Consider the following 16,237-nt stretch of genomic DNA (forward strand, 5'->3'; position numbering starts at 1 on the left):
GTAGTGAATCTCAACAAATCATCTCACTTAAAAACTCTCGTATTGCATGCTAAGAAACCCTTGAAACACAAGTGGAAACCTTGGCATTAGCTCTTTTCCTGAGCATTGGTCCCAGAGGAAATGGGCTTGGTGCAAAGCCTGCTCTCTAAAGGGTGTGTGCCTCAACCTAAAAATGCTGCTTATCGTTGAAAATCTGCCCATTTACATGAAAGCATTTGGTTCCAGTGGTGCAGTTGGTCTTTTAACTGGGTTCGTGGTGCTTGGAGTTTACTGGTATATGTACCACTGGCCTCTCACTTAAGGTGACGTGTTTTGTGAGAGTGTCACCATCTAGTGGCTGACCCAGATAAAGGCCACAGGCTTGAATGAGCAAAGACATTGATGCCTTTGGGGAAATCAGCTGCTACATATGTGTTGTTTAGATGGTATAAGCATGGCTGAAGYGACATGCTAGTTACAAGTCTCTCTACTGTGTTGTCTATCTCCRTTTGCCTATATTGGCAAATAATGCTTGTTTTAATTTCATATATGTTCACTTCCCTCACATTAGTCTTTGGTTTTGTCCACTCTCTTCATGAGAAGAGTACTCYCTGCAATCTGAATGGTAAGGCAGATGTTCTCTGCTACCTTTTATCTTATCCTTTGATCTATTCTTCATGTGAACCCTTGAGAAAATGGCCATGACAGAGAGGATAAGGTAAGGAGCATTTGGCTGGACTTGGATGTGTGCACGTCTAGGCGAGTAAAAGTACATCTAGGGCCTTTCTCTCCTGTGTCTGTTAGGACATTTTTGCCTTTGTAAGAACTCATCCAGTGTTACTTGGAAAAAAGATTTAAGTGATTTTGTGTGTGTGCAGGGTGCGTGCATGCACRGATAGACAATTTGTACCACATTAGAGAGACCAATGAAATAGAAACTATTAGCTGCTTGCACTGCACTAGTCTTGGACTAGTCTGAGCCATCTCCTCTGTTTTCCTAAGCTCTAAGTTAGCTAGCTTATAAAAACAAAACAAAAATAGCTAAGGGAAAAGAAATACATTAGTCGTTTGTGTCATTGCTTATTGGATGTATTCCCTGGATCTTCAAACACAGCAGGTTGCTATTTTTTAACAACATTGGAGAACATCAACTAAATATTTCTCTATCCATTTTTCTTTCTCTCCATTCTCCCCCTCATTTTTTTTAATCATATCAAATTTTGAGAAGCAGCCCATAAGGCTTCTCGCCTTTGAATCATGGTATAGCTGCCATGCTTATCTTGTTAAAGATTTATATCTCCATCTAATTTTCCTTTTCATAAATAATTAGAAATCACTCATGAGACCTTGCCAGCTGCTCCAGTCTCACAAAGTGACCCGACCTGAAACCCCAAAGTACTGAGAAACATTCATCTCAGAGTATTTTTATAGGCAGTACTTCAAAGGAATTGTGGTTTAAAAACATGCAGCTATTTTGGTGACCACTTGTGTGGGATAAAGTTTCTCATCAGTAATAGCAGAACTGTAACAGAGCTTCATGAAGAAGGAAGGAGTTCGGGGGAGCAGTCACAGCACCTTTTGCCTCACGCTAYGCATAGAGCAGAAGTCCCCAGAAGTGAACAGGCTTCTCTAACACAGTAGGGACTGAATTTGCAGCAAAAATACCACACATTTCTGATGTTTTGCAGAGGGTAAAAAAGTCCTTTGACAAGTATGCGCAGTCCCTACCTTGTTCTTTACCCTCTGACCTGGGGCAAAGAGCTGCTCAGCCTTAAAACCATGGGCTATATTTTGAAGGAACAAAGATGGGAACTTCTTTGAGGGATGCCTGTGGCTGCAGATCTGCRGCTTGGAGCTCTGCTCACCAGCTCCTCTTGTGGGAGCTCCAGGAGCTGAAGCTGGATGTGAAGAGCAGTCTGATCCCCAGGGAGAGGCGATTTAGCCTCACAGAATGTAGAGGTAGACTTGAGTTGGGGGTTCCTCTGCTCCATGGCCTCCCAGCTGCTCGCAAGTGCAGTGTTAGGTGAAAAGGGTGCTATCCTGTGCTAATGAAGATACACATTTTGAGTATTTRTTTGGTCTTACAGTGAAACTGTTGATTTTAGTCCATAATCAAAGTTGGTTTCCTTATGAAATTGTTGTGCTACTTAAACTAGAATTTAAAGGTTTGCCAAGTTAGCAGTGAARTAAGCAAAGAAAATGGACTTTCAATTACATTCCCAGCAAATTATCTTTAATGCTAATAATGTTAATGGTTTGCTAATGCTTTGCAGTATCTCCTTTTGACATGTTTCTTTATCTTTGTCAGTAAGATACAAGATTTCATGACTGATTTCAGTTGTGTTAGCCAAACAGCAGTCCTTTAAGTATATCAGATGTGCAACAGATAAGACCTTTGATACTCTGTCATTATAGACTCTCCTATCAGTGAAGTGCCCTGGAATTCACAAAGCCTTAAAGAAATCATATTCTCATTGACTTTTAGGCACACATTTTTTATGATTTCAGTGATGGTGGTGGGGAGATCCAAGAAATAGAAGGACCTAGTAACCTAGTTTTTAAAAGAAATTTGCACTGTAGCTAATAAATTTAGAATAATGTAGTGAATTCAAGTCTGAAAAAATGTTGAATAGCAGAATAAATAAAAATGTATGAATTCATATGCTTTTAGTACCACTGGGTAATAGATGTTTGGGAAAAAGTAATAGCAAACATTTGACAATCAATGAACAAAGGTTTTGTTGGTTGACTGAATCAAAGCCAGCAGGATTGTCCATTTTTGAATGTATTTGAGGAGTCTGGCTGGAGGCATAGGATTTATCAGAGCAGGATGAGCTTGTGGAGTCCACATCAGCCCCATGGAACAAGTTCCAGGAACTGGCCTGTGTAATTAGGACTGTCTCTTCCTTTAAATCTGTTCTCCCGATCCTTCAAGAAGTACCAGTTAGATTAGTAGGGACAACCTCCTTGCCTCTCTCTCTCTCTCTCTCTCTCTCTTTTTTTTTTCTCTCATCTATTTGCCTCATTATTTCGGTCCCCATTTCTTCCTATAGGCTTTTATCTAGTTGAAACTTAAGTGAGCTATCAAGCAACAAGATCCATGTTTAATGTCTTATATGCCTAGGCAAATGGATCCCTGAACTTTGTTGTGGTTCTTAGGTACTACTTTTAATGCAATGATAACTTGTTTTTTTTTTTTTTCTTGCTTGCCAAGGAGTATCTTCTACCTCTTTCTCCATTCCTTGCCTTCCTACTTTTTAATGAAGTGCTTCCTTTGATGCATGAATATGATACATTCAATAAAATGCAGATAAAATCCTGCAAAAAGTTTTTGTGAGAGGAGTAGCCCTTTCTTGGGTAGGGAATTATGATCAGGACCTTAATAAGCTCAGGGGAAATAGTTGTGGTCCTTTTTAGTTACCGAATTTCTGAAGTCTGGAAACCTTGGGCTAGATCTTCAGTGAATATACATCAGCACTGACTGAGCTGATGTTGTGCATGTAAGAATTATAGGTACAAATATCTGACACTTTTCCCCATTTAAAAAAAAAAAAGCTTTGTGGGCATTTATATGTTAGGTCTTTACATCATCAATTGTATTATGAAGATGTTGCAGCCTTTGGGTTATGTACACTGTAATAATTTTCATGGTTTCTGTAATGAGAAATCTAATGATTACGTCTGATTCTAGATAAGATTTAAGTGATTATATTGTAGTTTTGATGTTCCTTTTGACTGATGGAAGTTTTAGTCCTTTGTTTTGTTTTTCTCTTTGCACAAGTTATTTTGGGGGCACAATATTTTCTAACAGAGATTYGTATTTCTCCAAGGATTGTTCCTCTCCAGTCTCATTTCTTGTAGCCCTTGTAAAGATTAAGCCACTTTTGGTGCTTGCATAACATGTTACGCATGTTCTAGGGGAGAGAGCTTTAGAGAAATAATTCCTGCCTAGTCACTAAGCTTTGCTTTCCTGCTGAGGTTTTCCGAATAAGAAGGTTTTCCAGAGGTTTTCAGGACTTTTCCGAGAGGAGGAGAGATACAACAGTACTTTTTTGGGCAGTGCTGTGAAAATGTAAGAGCAGAAGAGCTGTTCATTAAGCAGCGCCAGTAAGCTACCTGCTGGATCCATTTGAGGGACCTAGAGCTCCGTCCTTCACGTAGTTGAGGCTCAGTTGGCTTTGCTGTGGTGCATACATGGCACTGTGGAGATGTCTGTGTCTGGCTGGATTCTGGGAGAGTGTAAATGCAAACACACTCTGTGCTCATGGGCATCCCTGAACAAATAAAATGCAACACACGGGTTCTGGTGATGGTTTTCAGCTGCTCTGGGTGGTTTCACTATGGGCTTGCTGGTTGTTCAGTGAAGCTGCCATTCGTTTAAGGATTTGGATTTTTGTTGCACTCAAAGGTGGCAGCTCAAGKAAGTCCCTGTGTGTGGGATGTCCCCTTGGGCAGGGGTGTCATGGCTGTAGGAAAACAGAATCTGCAWCAGGTATCTGCTGTACAGTTTAGAAGTAGTTGCTTGTTAAATCTCAATTGTACTGAAAGATGTTSAAGATGTTCATTCAATACAAATGTCATAGGCTTGATACGAAGACTTTAATTTTTCATGGTCTTAGCTATAATCTGTTTTATGAGTTTCTCTGAGACTTCAGCACAAGTAGTGCTTGGTTTTGGCTCTTTATGCAGAACCAGATTTCTTCTAAATAAAAACGTTTTTTGACTTCCTATTTTTCCCATGCTGTATGGGCTTTAGAATAAATMTAGAGGATGTCTGGCTTGGAGTTTTGTTTTATTTTACTGAATAGTTCATCCAAATGGCTTTTTTGAGGTGGAAGATATAGCCAAAATCTGAGGCTGGGAGACCTGGTGGGTTATGTCCAACTGTAAAGATGYATATAATTTCTTGTATTCTTTTTCTTTCTGTTGACAGTGATTCGAGCTAAAGTTGTGGGGAAGAAGCTCATGAAGGATGGACCATTTGGGACGATGCGATACACCGTCAAGCAGATGAAGGTGTGTTTGCAGGCATTTCTTGTAGATATGTTAATGACTCTAATTAATGTGTAATAACCAACAGAGGCTGCATCTTACAAACAGCAAAATGCAACTTTTCTTTTGGTTACTCAGAGTGGTGGGGAGCAATTGAGAGAGATTTTCCTTGAGAGGGAAAAGGAGCAAGAAAAGGCCATGCTTAACAAACAGTGCTGAATGCCCAAATTGTGCTTTATTTTTAACATTTCTGCTGGTGAAAGATGGCAGGTGGGCCCCTCTGGAAACCGGGAGTCCTGTTTGTGTTCAGCGTGCACAGTGTTGGAGTGTGGAAACGCAAGCCCTTCCCTGCAGTGCTTTCAGCGAGTTCAGGATGGGTTGTGYTGCTTCCTCCCTTGCGTTCTTCGTGACCGCCAGTTAGAAGGATAGCATTTTTTTCCACGCACAGAATAAGTGAAACTGTTACAGTGAAGTCTGTATATAAAGACTGTCCAACAGCTAAAGCAAACACTGTAGCTATCAGATACCGTCAGCTTTGAAGAACTGTAAACTGTGGACTCGGAGGTAAAAAGAGGTGCTTCTCACCAGTCCCTTGGTTTCTCTAGTTCCTCCTTCCAGAGCCCTAATTCTTTGCTACACAGATTGGGCTCAACCTGTTGCTTTGGTCTTTCTTTCTTTTTTTACTTTATTTCTTTAACTGACCTCTTGTTATATAATGTTAAAAATCAGCCCTCGGTTGTTTTCTTTGGCTACATTATTCCAGTCATAAGACTGGTTTATGTCTTTTAAAAAAAAAAAAAAAGGTGGGGGGGAATGGAAAAGCTTGGCAGAGACTGCAGAAATCTGAAACATATTAGACAAACTAAAGGTTCAGAAAAAAACAGTCAACTTGCCTGCCTCCTAACAGTAACTCTCTTTATAAGGCAGTTTATAGCTAAGCAACCAAGCTCTGAAGACACGACGTGAAGGCTGTTTCATAAGCTATCACAAACTGCACACGCAGCCAAATCCGGCCTTGGCACGGCCCTGCCACCAGCCTCGAATGCTTGCACTTTGCATAAGAGGGCACGAGGCGTGGGGCTCACTAATTTCCTTAATCTTTAAAAAATGTTGTTTTGCTTAAAAAGGAAATATATACGTGTTGGACAGCTTGTGTTTGTAAAAGAGGCAGCTGGTTTTGCTGGCCAGGGCGCGACAGAGCTGCCGCCCCCTTTTTTTTTTGCCAGCTGTTCCTGGTTTTGCCAGGCTTGGAGCACACTATGCTCTTCTTGTCCACCTTGTCACCCTCCAGCTCAGCAGATCTCGTGGCACAAAGCTACTTAGCAGCCACACGCTGCAGTGACTTCATCTGCTCTTACATTTTCTCACTTTGCCCCCTTTGCCCAGATCCCAAATGCTTCCTCAACTGTTCCAAGTGTTCCGTGCTTGAGTTACATTTGCCTGTGTGTTCAGCCACTAAGGGGTGCAGCAGTGATCTAGAATGACTCCACGAATTACCCTTTGTTGCATTTCATTGCTTCTCTGCACTAGCACTGAAATTTCAGATATAAAGCACCTGCTGTGCAGGAGTGTGAACATAATAACTTCTTCTCCAGGCTTGTTAAGAGCAGCTGATCTCTGCCCCCCTTGTCCTGAGGAACAAGGTCAGCACGACACTTGTGCAGCCATCTGAAAAGGAGATGACACTCACTCAGATACCTGGCAGCCAAGCACGCAAGTAAGGGAGGGGAAACCAGTATGTCTCAGCAATTGCGTGACAGCCTTCAAGGGGCAGCCCTGAAGATAACGATGCAGCCAGGTGGCTTCAGCGAGCCGCAGTGCCACTCAGAGAGCTCTGGCAGAGCATTAAGCTTTCCTCTTCTGGCCCAGGAACTCGTAGCAAAATCCCTGCCAGGAGTGAAGAGGCTTCCGTGTCTGCTGGCAGGGGATGGAGGGCAAGCCCAGGCAAAAGGAGCACATCAGGTGGAGCAATAGCCACTCTGCTGCCAGAAGACAACCTCATGCCAGGCTCTACCTACGGCGTCTGAGCTGGTCCTGACTCTGTTTTCATTGGGTTGTTCTGCAGCACAGGTGCAGGGTGTTTACAGCACACACTGCATTAATCTGCAAGGTCCCCATGCCAAGACCACAAGAGAACAATCGCCTTTCTGCAGGAACAGATCCCTAGTTGTTAAGTAATGGCCTGAGCAATAAAAGCAAGAGAGATTTTTAAAGGGGGAGGTCATGTGCTGGGCAAAGTACCTCTAATGGCACATTATGCCCTGCTGCATAAGTGGTGGGCAGGTAGGATGCTGCACTGCACATTTAGCTGTGATCCATGCAGGAAGGATCCTGAACCAAAGTGCTCAGTTGAACTGGAATGTCCTGAGGACATAGCTTTTGGTAAASAGACACACTGAGTGTCTCATGTGACATCCTACTGCCTTTCTGCTAACAGAGCTCAGGATAAAAAGGGATTCAGCTCCATGCAGTGGGGGAGCAGAGAGTGATGCACCAAATCTTGCCCCTATCACCCCAAAGAAACTTATCTGCCCTCCTGCTGAAAAGAAAACTATGGAGGCCTATGGCTCTGCACAGCTGCATGAGAACAACACAGAAGATAAAACTAAGTGAACTTAGGTCAAGTGACAGGGCTTTTTGGTCACCTACAAACCTGCCTGCACCTGCAAGTGAAAAACAAACAAAAAAACCCCAAGTAACTCCATTTTCTCTTGCTAAATTGCCTGTGAGAAACTTTGAGAGATTTAAAAAGCAACAAACCATCTTTGTATTTCTTTCATGATTTTCCTAAGTTTGCTGTGGCTGGTTCTTTCTTTCTCCCTAATATTCCTGAATTCATTGCTGAATTTCACAGCTAAAACAGACTGGGGCCTGGATTAGAGCATAAGCTCAGCCCCGAGGCATGCAACAGTGTCAGGCTTTGTAGCGTTTAGGTTTTCTGCTTGAAAAGGCTCTGTGCTTTTTCAAGCACTCCCTACCTCCTCCCATTGCTTTCTCAAATACTTCAAGAATATTTTAAGATCATGTGTCGGAATTCTGCGCAGGACTGATCTAACCTCTGCATGTGCTGTGGTGCTGCAGTATGTTCTGAGAAGGTCCCAAAGCTATTTCAGGAAACTGCAAAGGAAACAAGGAGATAGGATATTGCTGCTCTGTGTGCACGCTCAGGCCCATGTCACTTGGCCATGGCAGCACCCAGCACAAGCTGCCAGAAGCCATGAGTCTTTCTTCAGTCTGCTGCAAATGTGTAAAAGGAGCTAAAGGGGTGAAACCTGATAGTTGCAAAAGGAAAGGAGAGAGGGTTTAATTTTATGTAATTTTAGGTGCCTAAAGTGAATCATTTAACCTTTCCTGCTCTCTTGATCCTCAATGGTGAGGGACAGGCACCACCAAAGAGTGATTAAGCCTGCCAGGTGTAGATGGCTGCTTCCATATGGACTGAATAGTTCTGGAGTTGCCAGCCTGGCATTTGGCTGGAGAGGGAATCTACTATATACAAAACACCTCCGCTTCAGGGAGCTGGAGTTCGGCATCGTGATTCCAGGCCTTGGTATCCCGTGTGAGCTCACATGAGGTGGAAGGAGGGAAGACATCACATCACATCACATCACATCACATCACATCACATCACATCACATCACATCACATCACATCATCACATGGTGGAGCTAATCGCGCAGCAGCAGCCACCACAGGACTTGCCTGCGTGTTTCAGTGGGGCTGCTGAAGGGAATGCTGGAACGGCTGCCAAAGGAGGAGCACTAGCAGGCACCACCATGTGATGCTGGCTAATGCTTTGTTCTCTATCATTATACTCCCTAAAACACACTTTTGTGGCAGTAGGAGGACTCCAAGGGTAGCAGTTAGGAGAGAGACTAGTTTTATGGCTGGTCTAATCACACTTCCAGGGTACTTTGTGTATCCAGAAATAATGCTTATGGTGTTTTGTTTTGAAAGGGGGCCCCTGTAGACAATTCTCCCCATCATACTTTTTTTTTCTTCCCCTTCAAACCAAGGTTATGGTGGCTTTTCTTCAGTTGGATAGGATGGGATAGGCCCTTTCCCCCTCGCTACTAGGTGAATCAGCACCATGGCTGCTGGCCTTGCTGAGAACCACAGAGGAGAAAGGTGAAGTGGCTCCTGAGAGCCTGCTTCCTTCTACAGCCCTAGCAGTGCTCTTCCTCATGATACCATCAACTAGCTCAGCATCATCAGTAACTTCGGAGTCAACCATCTTGACTTTAACAGTGTAGAAGGCGCAAGGACTTGTGTCTGAAAGTTGATTGTTTCCCCAGAAGGATGATTTTTCTTTCTGCACAGAGGCAGAATGGGCTCAAAGTATGCATGTAACATATAGACTTTATAGCATGTATGTGATTAGTCCACACTACCTGGATATTTTAGCATTTGGAAAGAGAAGACTGCCTGTATTGAACACAGGCTCACTGCACTACAGCTYGTGCACTGGCTGGAGAGGCTGGGCATCCCCAGCTGTTGTTGTACCTACCCTTACACACTTAGATATTGTTATCTTAGCTTCTTGCTGCCGTGCCCTGGAATCAGGTCAGAATATGTGATGTTTATTATACGTGCAGATCCTCACAGCATCCTCATGAGAATAGACAGAGCTGCTCTACTGATGAGGAACCAAAGCATGCTGAGAGCTAGATCAGCTTATCCAAGGGCATAGAGGGTGCCTGTGCCAGAATCTAGCTCTCCAACTAGCTTGAGCATAGCTGGAAAATCTGAGTAGATCATCCCATACCAACAGAATTGCAGGAATAAAGGAGAGATGAAGCAAGGTTCCCTATTCAGTGCAAGACTTGAGTGCTTCCTGAAGAACACATGGGTACATCCCAAATATAGTCCTGTAACTTTTGTTGATACTGTATGATCATTTTTAAAAGATGCTTTCCTTGCATATTTGCTTCATTGTGCTAGTAACAGGCAAGCATGAGTTTCCCTAAAATGCAACAATTATGTCAGGCCAGATAAGGACACATGAGAATTTCTGATTCCAGGRCTATCTGAATATATACAGGTTCAAATTTCAATTAACCTGTATATAGGCTTCATCTTGAGCAAGACTGTGAAAAAGGAGAAGGACAGTAGATGTATTCTATATGCATGATATTTTCTGTAGGGCACCTCTCTGTAGTACCAGACTAATTTAGGGTAGAATTCTGTTTCTGCTTTCCTTTACTTTGAGAAAGGTTAAGTTCTGGCTGAGGTCAGTGGAAGTTGTGTACTTTAGGTGTTTGATAAGGAGACATTTGATTTGAAGCTTTAGCTATAGTATCAAAAGCTTGAAACTCTTACAGCTTGAAAATCTTACATTACAATGTGTAATAAAATAAAATAAAACCTTTAATGAGAAGAAATTGTTAAAATCACATGAGGTGAAAAGATTCCAAACTTGAACTAATTTATTTTTCCCCATTATGAGTTCCATAAATGGAAAAGAAATTGTTCAGGATTCTGGCAGACCTTGCCATGTCAGCACTCTTTGCTCACTGAGTGCCCCTGGAACTAATGGAAGTGGGAAAAGGTGTCCCTGTGTTGAATTGCAGCAGCTTGTTACATGTGGGAGTTCTTCTCTACCAGTGGACATTGGTGAAGAGAGTTCCCTCAGAGTCCAGCTGTTTGTCTTTCACCTTTATAAGCACTAAAAGTTCACTGCCTGCCACCAAAGTCTAGTAATGTAGATTCTAAATAATCTATATTTTGATTTTTTTAAGATGACTCAAAGCATTTTTGTTCTCTTTAGATGTACAGGGGCTTCCAAATAATGCCACATGTTCAGTACATCTATACAGAGGCCTCTGAAAGTCTTTGTGGAGTCAAGCTGGAGGTCAACAAGTACCAGTATCTGATTACAGGTAAAGGACACTTCTTTCTTCATAATCAAAACTTCTTTCATTCTGCATACACACCTGCCAGAGACRTGGACAGCTGTGTCGACAGCTCTATATGCAGCTTCCCAAGTGTTGTGGTGGCCAAGAGTATTGCAGTATTTGGTATTTCAGTGTGCAGAGGGTCAAATGACTCACTCTCAGCTTTAGATTTCCCTCTCTGTCCTTAAATATCTCTCTTCTACTCAGCCATGTARCGACAAGTATGCTATCTGACAGTAAACAGCTATCAGTTCATACCTGAGCTGACATGTCTTTGACAGGGAACTGGTTGCCACTCAGCTATGAAAGAAATGGAAGGTGTCATTTGGAATGAGCTGGAGTAGTTCAGGGTGTTGAGATGAGAGATGCRAGGAGATAGAGATGTGAAAGTTGCCAAGCTCGAGAGGAGCTTGACAGTATTATTCATCTGCATGTTGCTGCTGGTGGTGTTTATAGCTAGTACAAAACTCCTAACTTACCAAGGGCAGTAATCTTGCTGGCCAACAGATTTGGAGCCAGTTAATAAAAAGAAAGCAGTTGCTGAGCAGTGGCTGAAGCCAAACATATTGAGAGCATTAGCAGGCGCAGGAAACGAGCGMAGGGGTTGAGCTGAGAAGTGCTAACTTGTGACCTTGTCTCTGTTCTCAAGGTCGTGTGTATGAAGGAAAGGTTTACACTGGCCTGTGCAACTGGTATGAGAAGTGGGATCGTCTGACTCTGTCCCAGCGTAAAGGACTAAATCATCGTTACCACCTGGGCTGCGGATGCAAGGTATGTCGTGTCTCTAATAAGGTGGCATTAAGATATTCAAACTAGAATTTAGTTTCTCTGGCTGATAATACCAATAAGTTGGTGTACAGCCAGGAAAGGAAGTGGAGGACAGCAGTTTTTGCAGGGGACAGACAGTTCAGCTTTAGTTTTGAGACCAGCGAAGTGACAGTCAAGTAGAAATGTTGTGTCCGCACCTTTTTAATGCCTTATTGAAGTTAATTTGGGCTGGGGAAGCCTTTCAGATTCCTTGCAGAATCATTTTACAGGTGAATAAATTTATGTAGTGAATGTTTGGCAAGATAGGTCCGTTTTTTTTCCTGTGTAAACATTTTGAGTAGTTAAAACCTCACAGCCTGGCAGTGGCTCTCTGATGTTGCTCATGGCCCCAGGCCTGTAAAAATAAAGACATAAGCTCAGTTTTTCTGCACCTGAAAAGCCCTTTTGACTCTGGAATTACCTGTGTATGTGAAATAAAGCACATGCTTACGTGCTTGTTGAACTGAAGCTGAATTTGGRGTTAGCAAACAAGGTTTGCAGGAGAGGAATTTTGGATCCCTTGTTTTTAATGAAAAGATATTTTGTATAATGTTGATTTTCCATGTCATCTCACCCGGTTACTTTTTGCAATTGCAGATTAGGCCCTGCTACTATTTGCCCTGCTTTGTCACCTCCAAGAATGAGTGTATTTGGACAGACATGCTCTCCAACTTCGGCCACTCGGGATACCAAGCGAAGCACTATGCCTGCATCCAGCGGGTGGAAGGTTACTGCAGCTGGTATAGAGGATGGGCACCTCCAGATAAAACAATCATCAACGCCACAGACCCCTGAGCACATTATCCCTTCTGTATCTCCCCTCTCCCTTTCTTGTGGCTGAGCTTCCTTTGGACACTAACTCTTACCAGATCATGATGATGACAATGAAATTAGTGCCTGTTTTCTTGCAAATTTTAGCACTTCGAACACTTAAAAAAAAAAGAAAAGAAAAAAAGTCTGTGCTATCTTACTGAATTTGTTGTAATCATCTTTTCCAATTTTTGATACCACTCATTTTGATCAGATGACATTTGGGAGCTTACTTTTGCACACCAGAGGAAAAAAAAAAAAAAAGGATTATGGAGTTCTTGCTCTCTTACATGTATCATTAGCTATAGCGATATAATCTCTATTTTTTTAGGAAAACAAAAATTTAAAAACTGTGCCAATTAGGCACTGTATTCTTCTACGCGCTGGCTTCCCCTCGCCCCTTCTCATGCACTAAGTGCTGAAAATAAATGGACAAATCTATTTGAAGGAAAACAGGTTTCATTAATCAGATCGGCAAATAAAACAAGTCAAGTAAACCAACCTTAACTATGGAAAAAAATCACATCCAAAACAAATCCTCCTCTGTGGGAGAGATTGGCAACTTGATTGACTCCAGTAGTGGGAGGATTCACCTGGTGYGTCTGACCACATAATCTGGTAAAAGCATTGCTGGCTGACTGTCCTAGCTAATTCAGTCACAGTGTGAATGTAACAGCATGTTTGAAGTCCTGGTTTCCCCAGGACTAAGGAGAGAGTATTTTGTATTTTTGTTGTTGCTCAAAAAAAAAAAAAAAAAGAAAAAAAAAAAAAGAAAAACAAAACCCCTTTCCCCTCAGTTCAGGGAGGTAAATCCACCTACAGCAGAGGAGATAAGTGCTGTGCCGTGCTGTTTTGAGCAGAGTTGGCCCCTGAAAATTCTTGCAGCTTAGCTTTGACAGCAAAACTAACTTGTGGATACTTCAAAACCAAACAAAAAATGCAAATGCAAAAATATCAACTGTAAATCAATCACGTGAGAGAGGGAATGGGGAGACTTGCTAGAGCTCTTACTATAAAAGAAAAATCTATTGCCAAAATAGTGTTTTGCTGAACTAAGATGTATATACATATAATGACATAAGCTATTTTTGACAGGATATGGAATTTTTTGGTGTTATAAGCAAAAGAATGGTTTGATTGTGTTTTAAAGACAGAAATATTGACATTCCGAGTCCGGGAGTTGTTTTTAAGATATTGAAGCTCCAGTGTATCTGCAGTAGTAGCTACAGTCATTGTTTCCTCTGTACCTCCTAGCAYCGTGGTTCCTCCCCTGCAGCTACACTAGCTGCATCTGTTTATATAGTGAAAGGAAGTGTGTGGGGGAACTAGGCAGGGGAAAGCAGTCTCCAAATCAGTGCTGGCTGGGATCATAAAATTTCAGCTGCCCAGAAGATTCCTTCTTTGTCAAGTGCTGAGTTTCGCTCTAGGCACTGTTAAGCATAGCTCTGTGCATGTGCTCGTACCACGTCCTGCAGTGATGTGGGAGGAGGAGCCTTACTGTCTTGTGCTTTGCTGTTGACTGGAGAAGTTTTTTTTTTTGTTCAATTTTGTTTTTTATTAAGAAAACTATAATATAATTTTTCTTATCAAATAAAAATATTTTAAGTTTTAATGATGGTGAAGAAGGGGTACTGACAAAATGGGTGAGTGAGTTTTGGATGGGGAGGGTCTGGGCAGGGAGAAGTTTATGCTTAACTTTGTTTTTGTATTATTATGATTATTTATCTTAAGTTTCCATGTATCTTCAGTTCATTCCACTTAGAAAGCAGAGCTGCCACCAGTAGGTAAAAGTTTTGCAATGATGGGGCAATACAGCATTTTGCAGTCAGTGACCTTATAAATCACTGGAGGGTTGCTTGGGGTGTCTGTGCCAAATGGAAAGGGTTTTGTCTAAAGTGGACACTGATGCATGGCCATTTTTGGGCTACTTGGGTGCTGCATTCATCTGCAGCCATACATCTATTGAAATGTGCTCTTTACTGGGAGAACTCTTACAGCAAAAAGTGCATAGCTTCTTTCTTTTTAAGATGAGCTCAAAGGCACTTTCAAAGAGTTGATGTAGGAGAAGACAAAGTCATCTGTGTATTTTTCCGCTGCTCCGAGTAACAATGCAGCATAAAACACATGAAAAAAGGATTGGACTTTCCTGTAATTCAGGCTTGGAATGCTTTCCAAAAGTCTTCTTCCCTGTGACTACTCGTAAATTATGAGCTGGGCATCAGAGGGAGAATAGGGTGCTCTGGAGCACCCAACATAGCATCAGGTGATGGGTCAGAATCTCACCCCTTTGACAGAGTCCTGGGTCAAGCTTTGGGTACAGTGAGCCAATTTCTGTCTTAGCTGTGGAATTGCAAMGAAACCACCACGAGCCACTGAGGGCAGAGGAGAACCAGCCTCACCCCGCTGAGGGTTGCACCTCCCTGCTCACATCGTGTGGCATGGCTGGAGAGAGCCCTCATCAAACTCGAGAGGATTTTGCAAAGTTGATGTCTCCCTGAGCTGCGGATCTCTGTTCRTGGCTTTGGAAGGCCAAGGGAGAAAGCCGCTCAATGAAGCAAAGTGTTGATGTCATTTTTCATTAAATTGCAGCTCTGCGTATTTTACCTGCTCACTGACTCTTTTAGCTAGCTGAGACATCACAGTATTGCACTCAAATTATTGTGAAATATTTGCATTTTAATGCTATGAGGACTTGTGTCCCTGTGTAGGATATAATATAGCTGTGTGCTTTGTAAACAAGAAAACGCCAATCCCATTACCAGAATTCTTTTTCTTGAAGCAAATTCCCATTTTATATTGTAGAGGGTAAAATATTTCTGAGATGCTAACAGCTAGACCACTGGCAAGAGTAAAGATGTGACAGCAAATCTTTTCCCTTGCCGTGTAGAGAATCAGTTGTTAAGGCTTTTAGGAATGTGGAGCCAAAAGAAGGGGGAAGAATCCAGTACAAATACATTTCTTTGGGGAGGCTTCTTTACTTTGTTTCTGTGCATGCTATCAGGGACGTGTATTTCTTGGCTAAGCCTTAGCTTGTACTTGCATCAAGAACCCTGCATGAAGATCCTTTGAAGCAGAGGATGCCATTAAATGGATTGAACAGGCTCTAAATCGGATTTGAAGACTTCTTGCTATCTATCTGTCTGCTCTGTTTTCTCCTGCCCTGCTAAGTCACTTGCACCTGCCAATGAACAAAACTCCCCCCTTGCTAGAAGAGGCCATGTGGGCCATGCAGTATGTGGGCACGCGAGGCATGGGGATGTGAAGAGGGCAGGTAAGAAGTGCCCCAAAACTGGTAGGCWGGGAGTATGCAGGGGACTTGCAGAGCACAGGTGTCTTCCTGTCACCTCTAACATGCTCTTCCTTTCACCCCATAACCTAAGGTTAAAGAGGAGCTGCCAGTGGCATGTATGTGTGAGGACATGTACAGGATGAGGACTTCTTTTCTTAGGCTTTAGATGTACCACCTCTATTTAAAGTGCTTTTAAAAACGCTTATGCCATATTTCTATACTGTTGCTTTTGTTATTTATAGATATTTCCCTTATTTGTTGTTTTCCCCTTYAGAATTACAAAAATATGAAAAACACTTCAAAAGTTTGGGATAATCTAGGAATTACTGTTTTTATTTTATTTTTTTCTAAAAAGGAGGGTGTAAAGAGCAGGAAGAGATCTGTGCATGGTGTGCCTTGAATAAGCTCCTGTTGAAGTCACTGGGGCACAGTGAGCCTGCCTTGTAGGAGGATAGTGGGACAAAAC

General features: G+C 42.3%; 2 protein-coding genes across 3 annotated transcripts in view; one reads left to right on the forward strand and one right to left on the reverse strand.

Annotated features, from left to right (window-relative positions):
- TIMP3 (TIMP metallopeptidase inhibitor 3) overlaps positions 1-12,660 on the forward strand; it is a 33,805-nt gene extending 21,145 nt beyond the window's left edge. The window contains exons 2-5 of the mRNA XM_026052298.1: positions 4,913-4,995; positions 10,739-10,850; positions 11,515-11,636; positions 12,270-12,660. Coding sequence (XP_025908083.1) covers positions 4,913-4,995; positions 10,739-10,850; positions 11,515-11,636; positions 12,270-12,467 — 515 coding nt within the window. The 3' untranslated portion in view covers positions 12,468-12,660. The remainder of the gene's footprint in view (positions 1-4,912; positions 4,996-10,738; positions 10,851-11,514; positions 11,637-12,269) is intronic.
- Positions 1-16,237, reverse strand: part of SYN3 (synapsin III) — a 177,185-nt gene that overhangs the window by 111,368 nt on the left and 49,580 nt on the right. The window lies entirely within an intron of this gene.

This window comes from Nothoprocta perdicaria, unplaced genomic scaffold (assembly GCF_003342845.1).
Source record: "Nothoprocta perdicaria isolate Ctin4 unplaced genomic scaffold, notPer1 scaffold_86, whole genome shotgun sequence".
Taxonomy (NCBI): domain Eukaryota; kingdom Metazoa; phylum Chordata; class Aves; order Tinamiformes; family Tinamidae; genus Nothoprocta; species Nothoprocta perdicaria.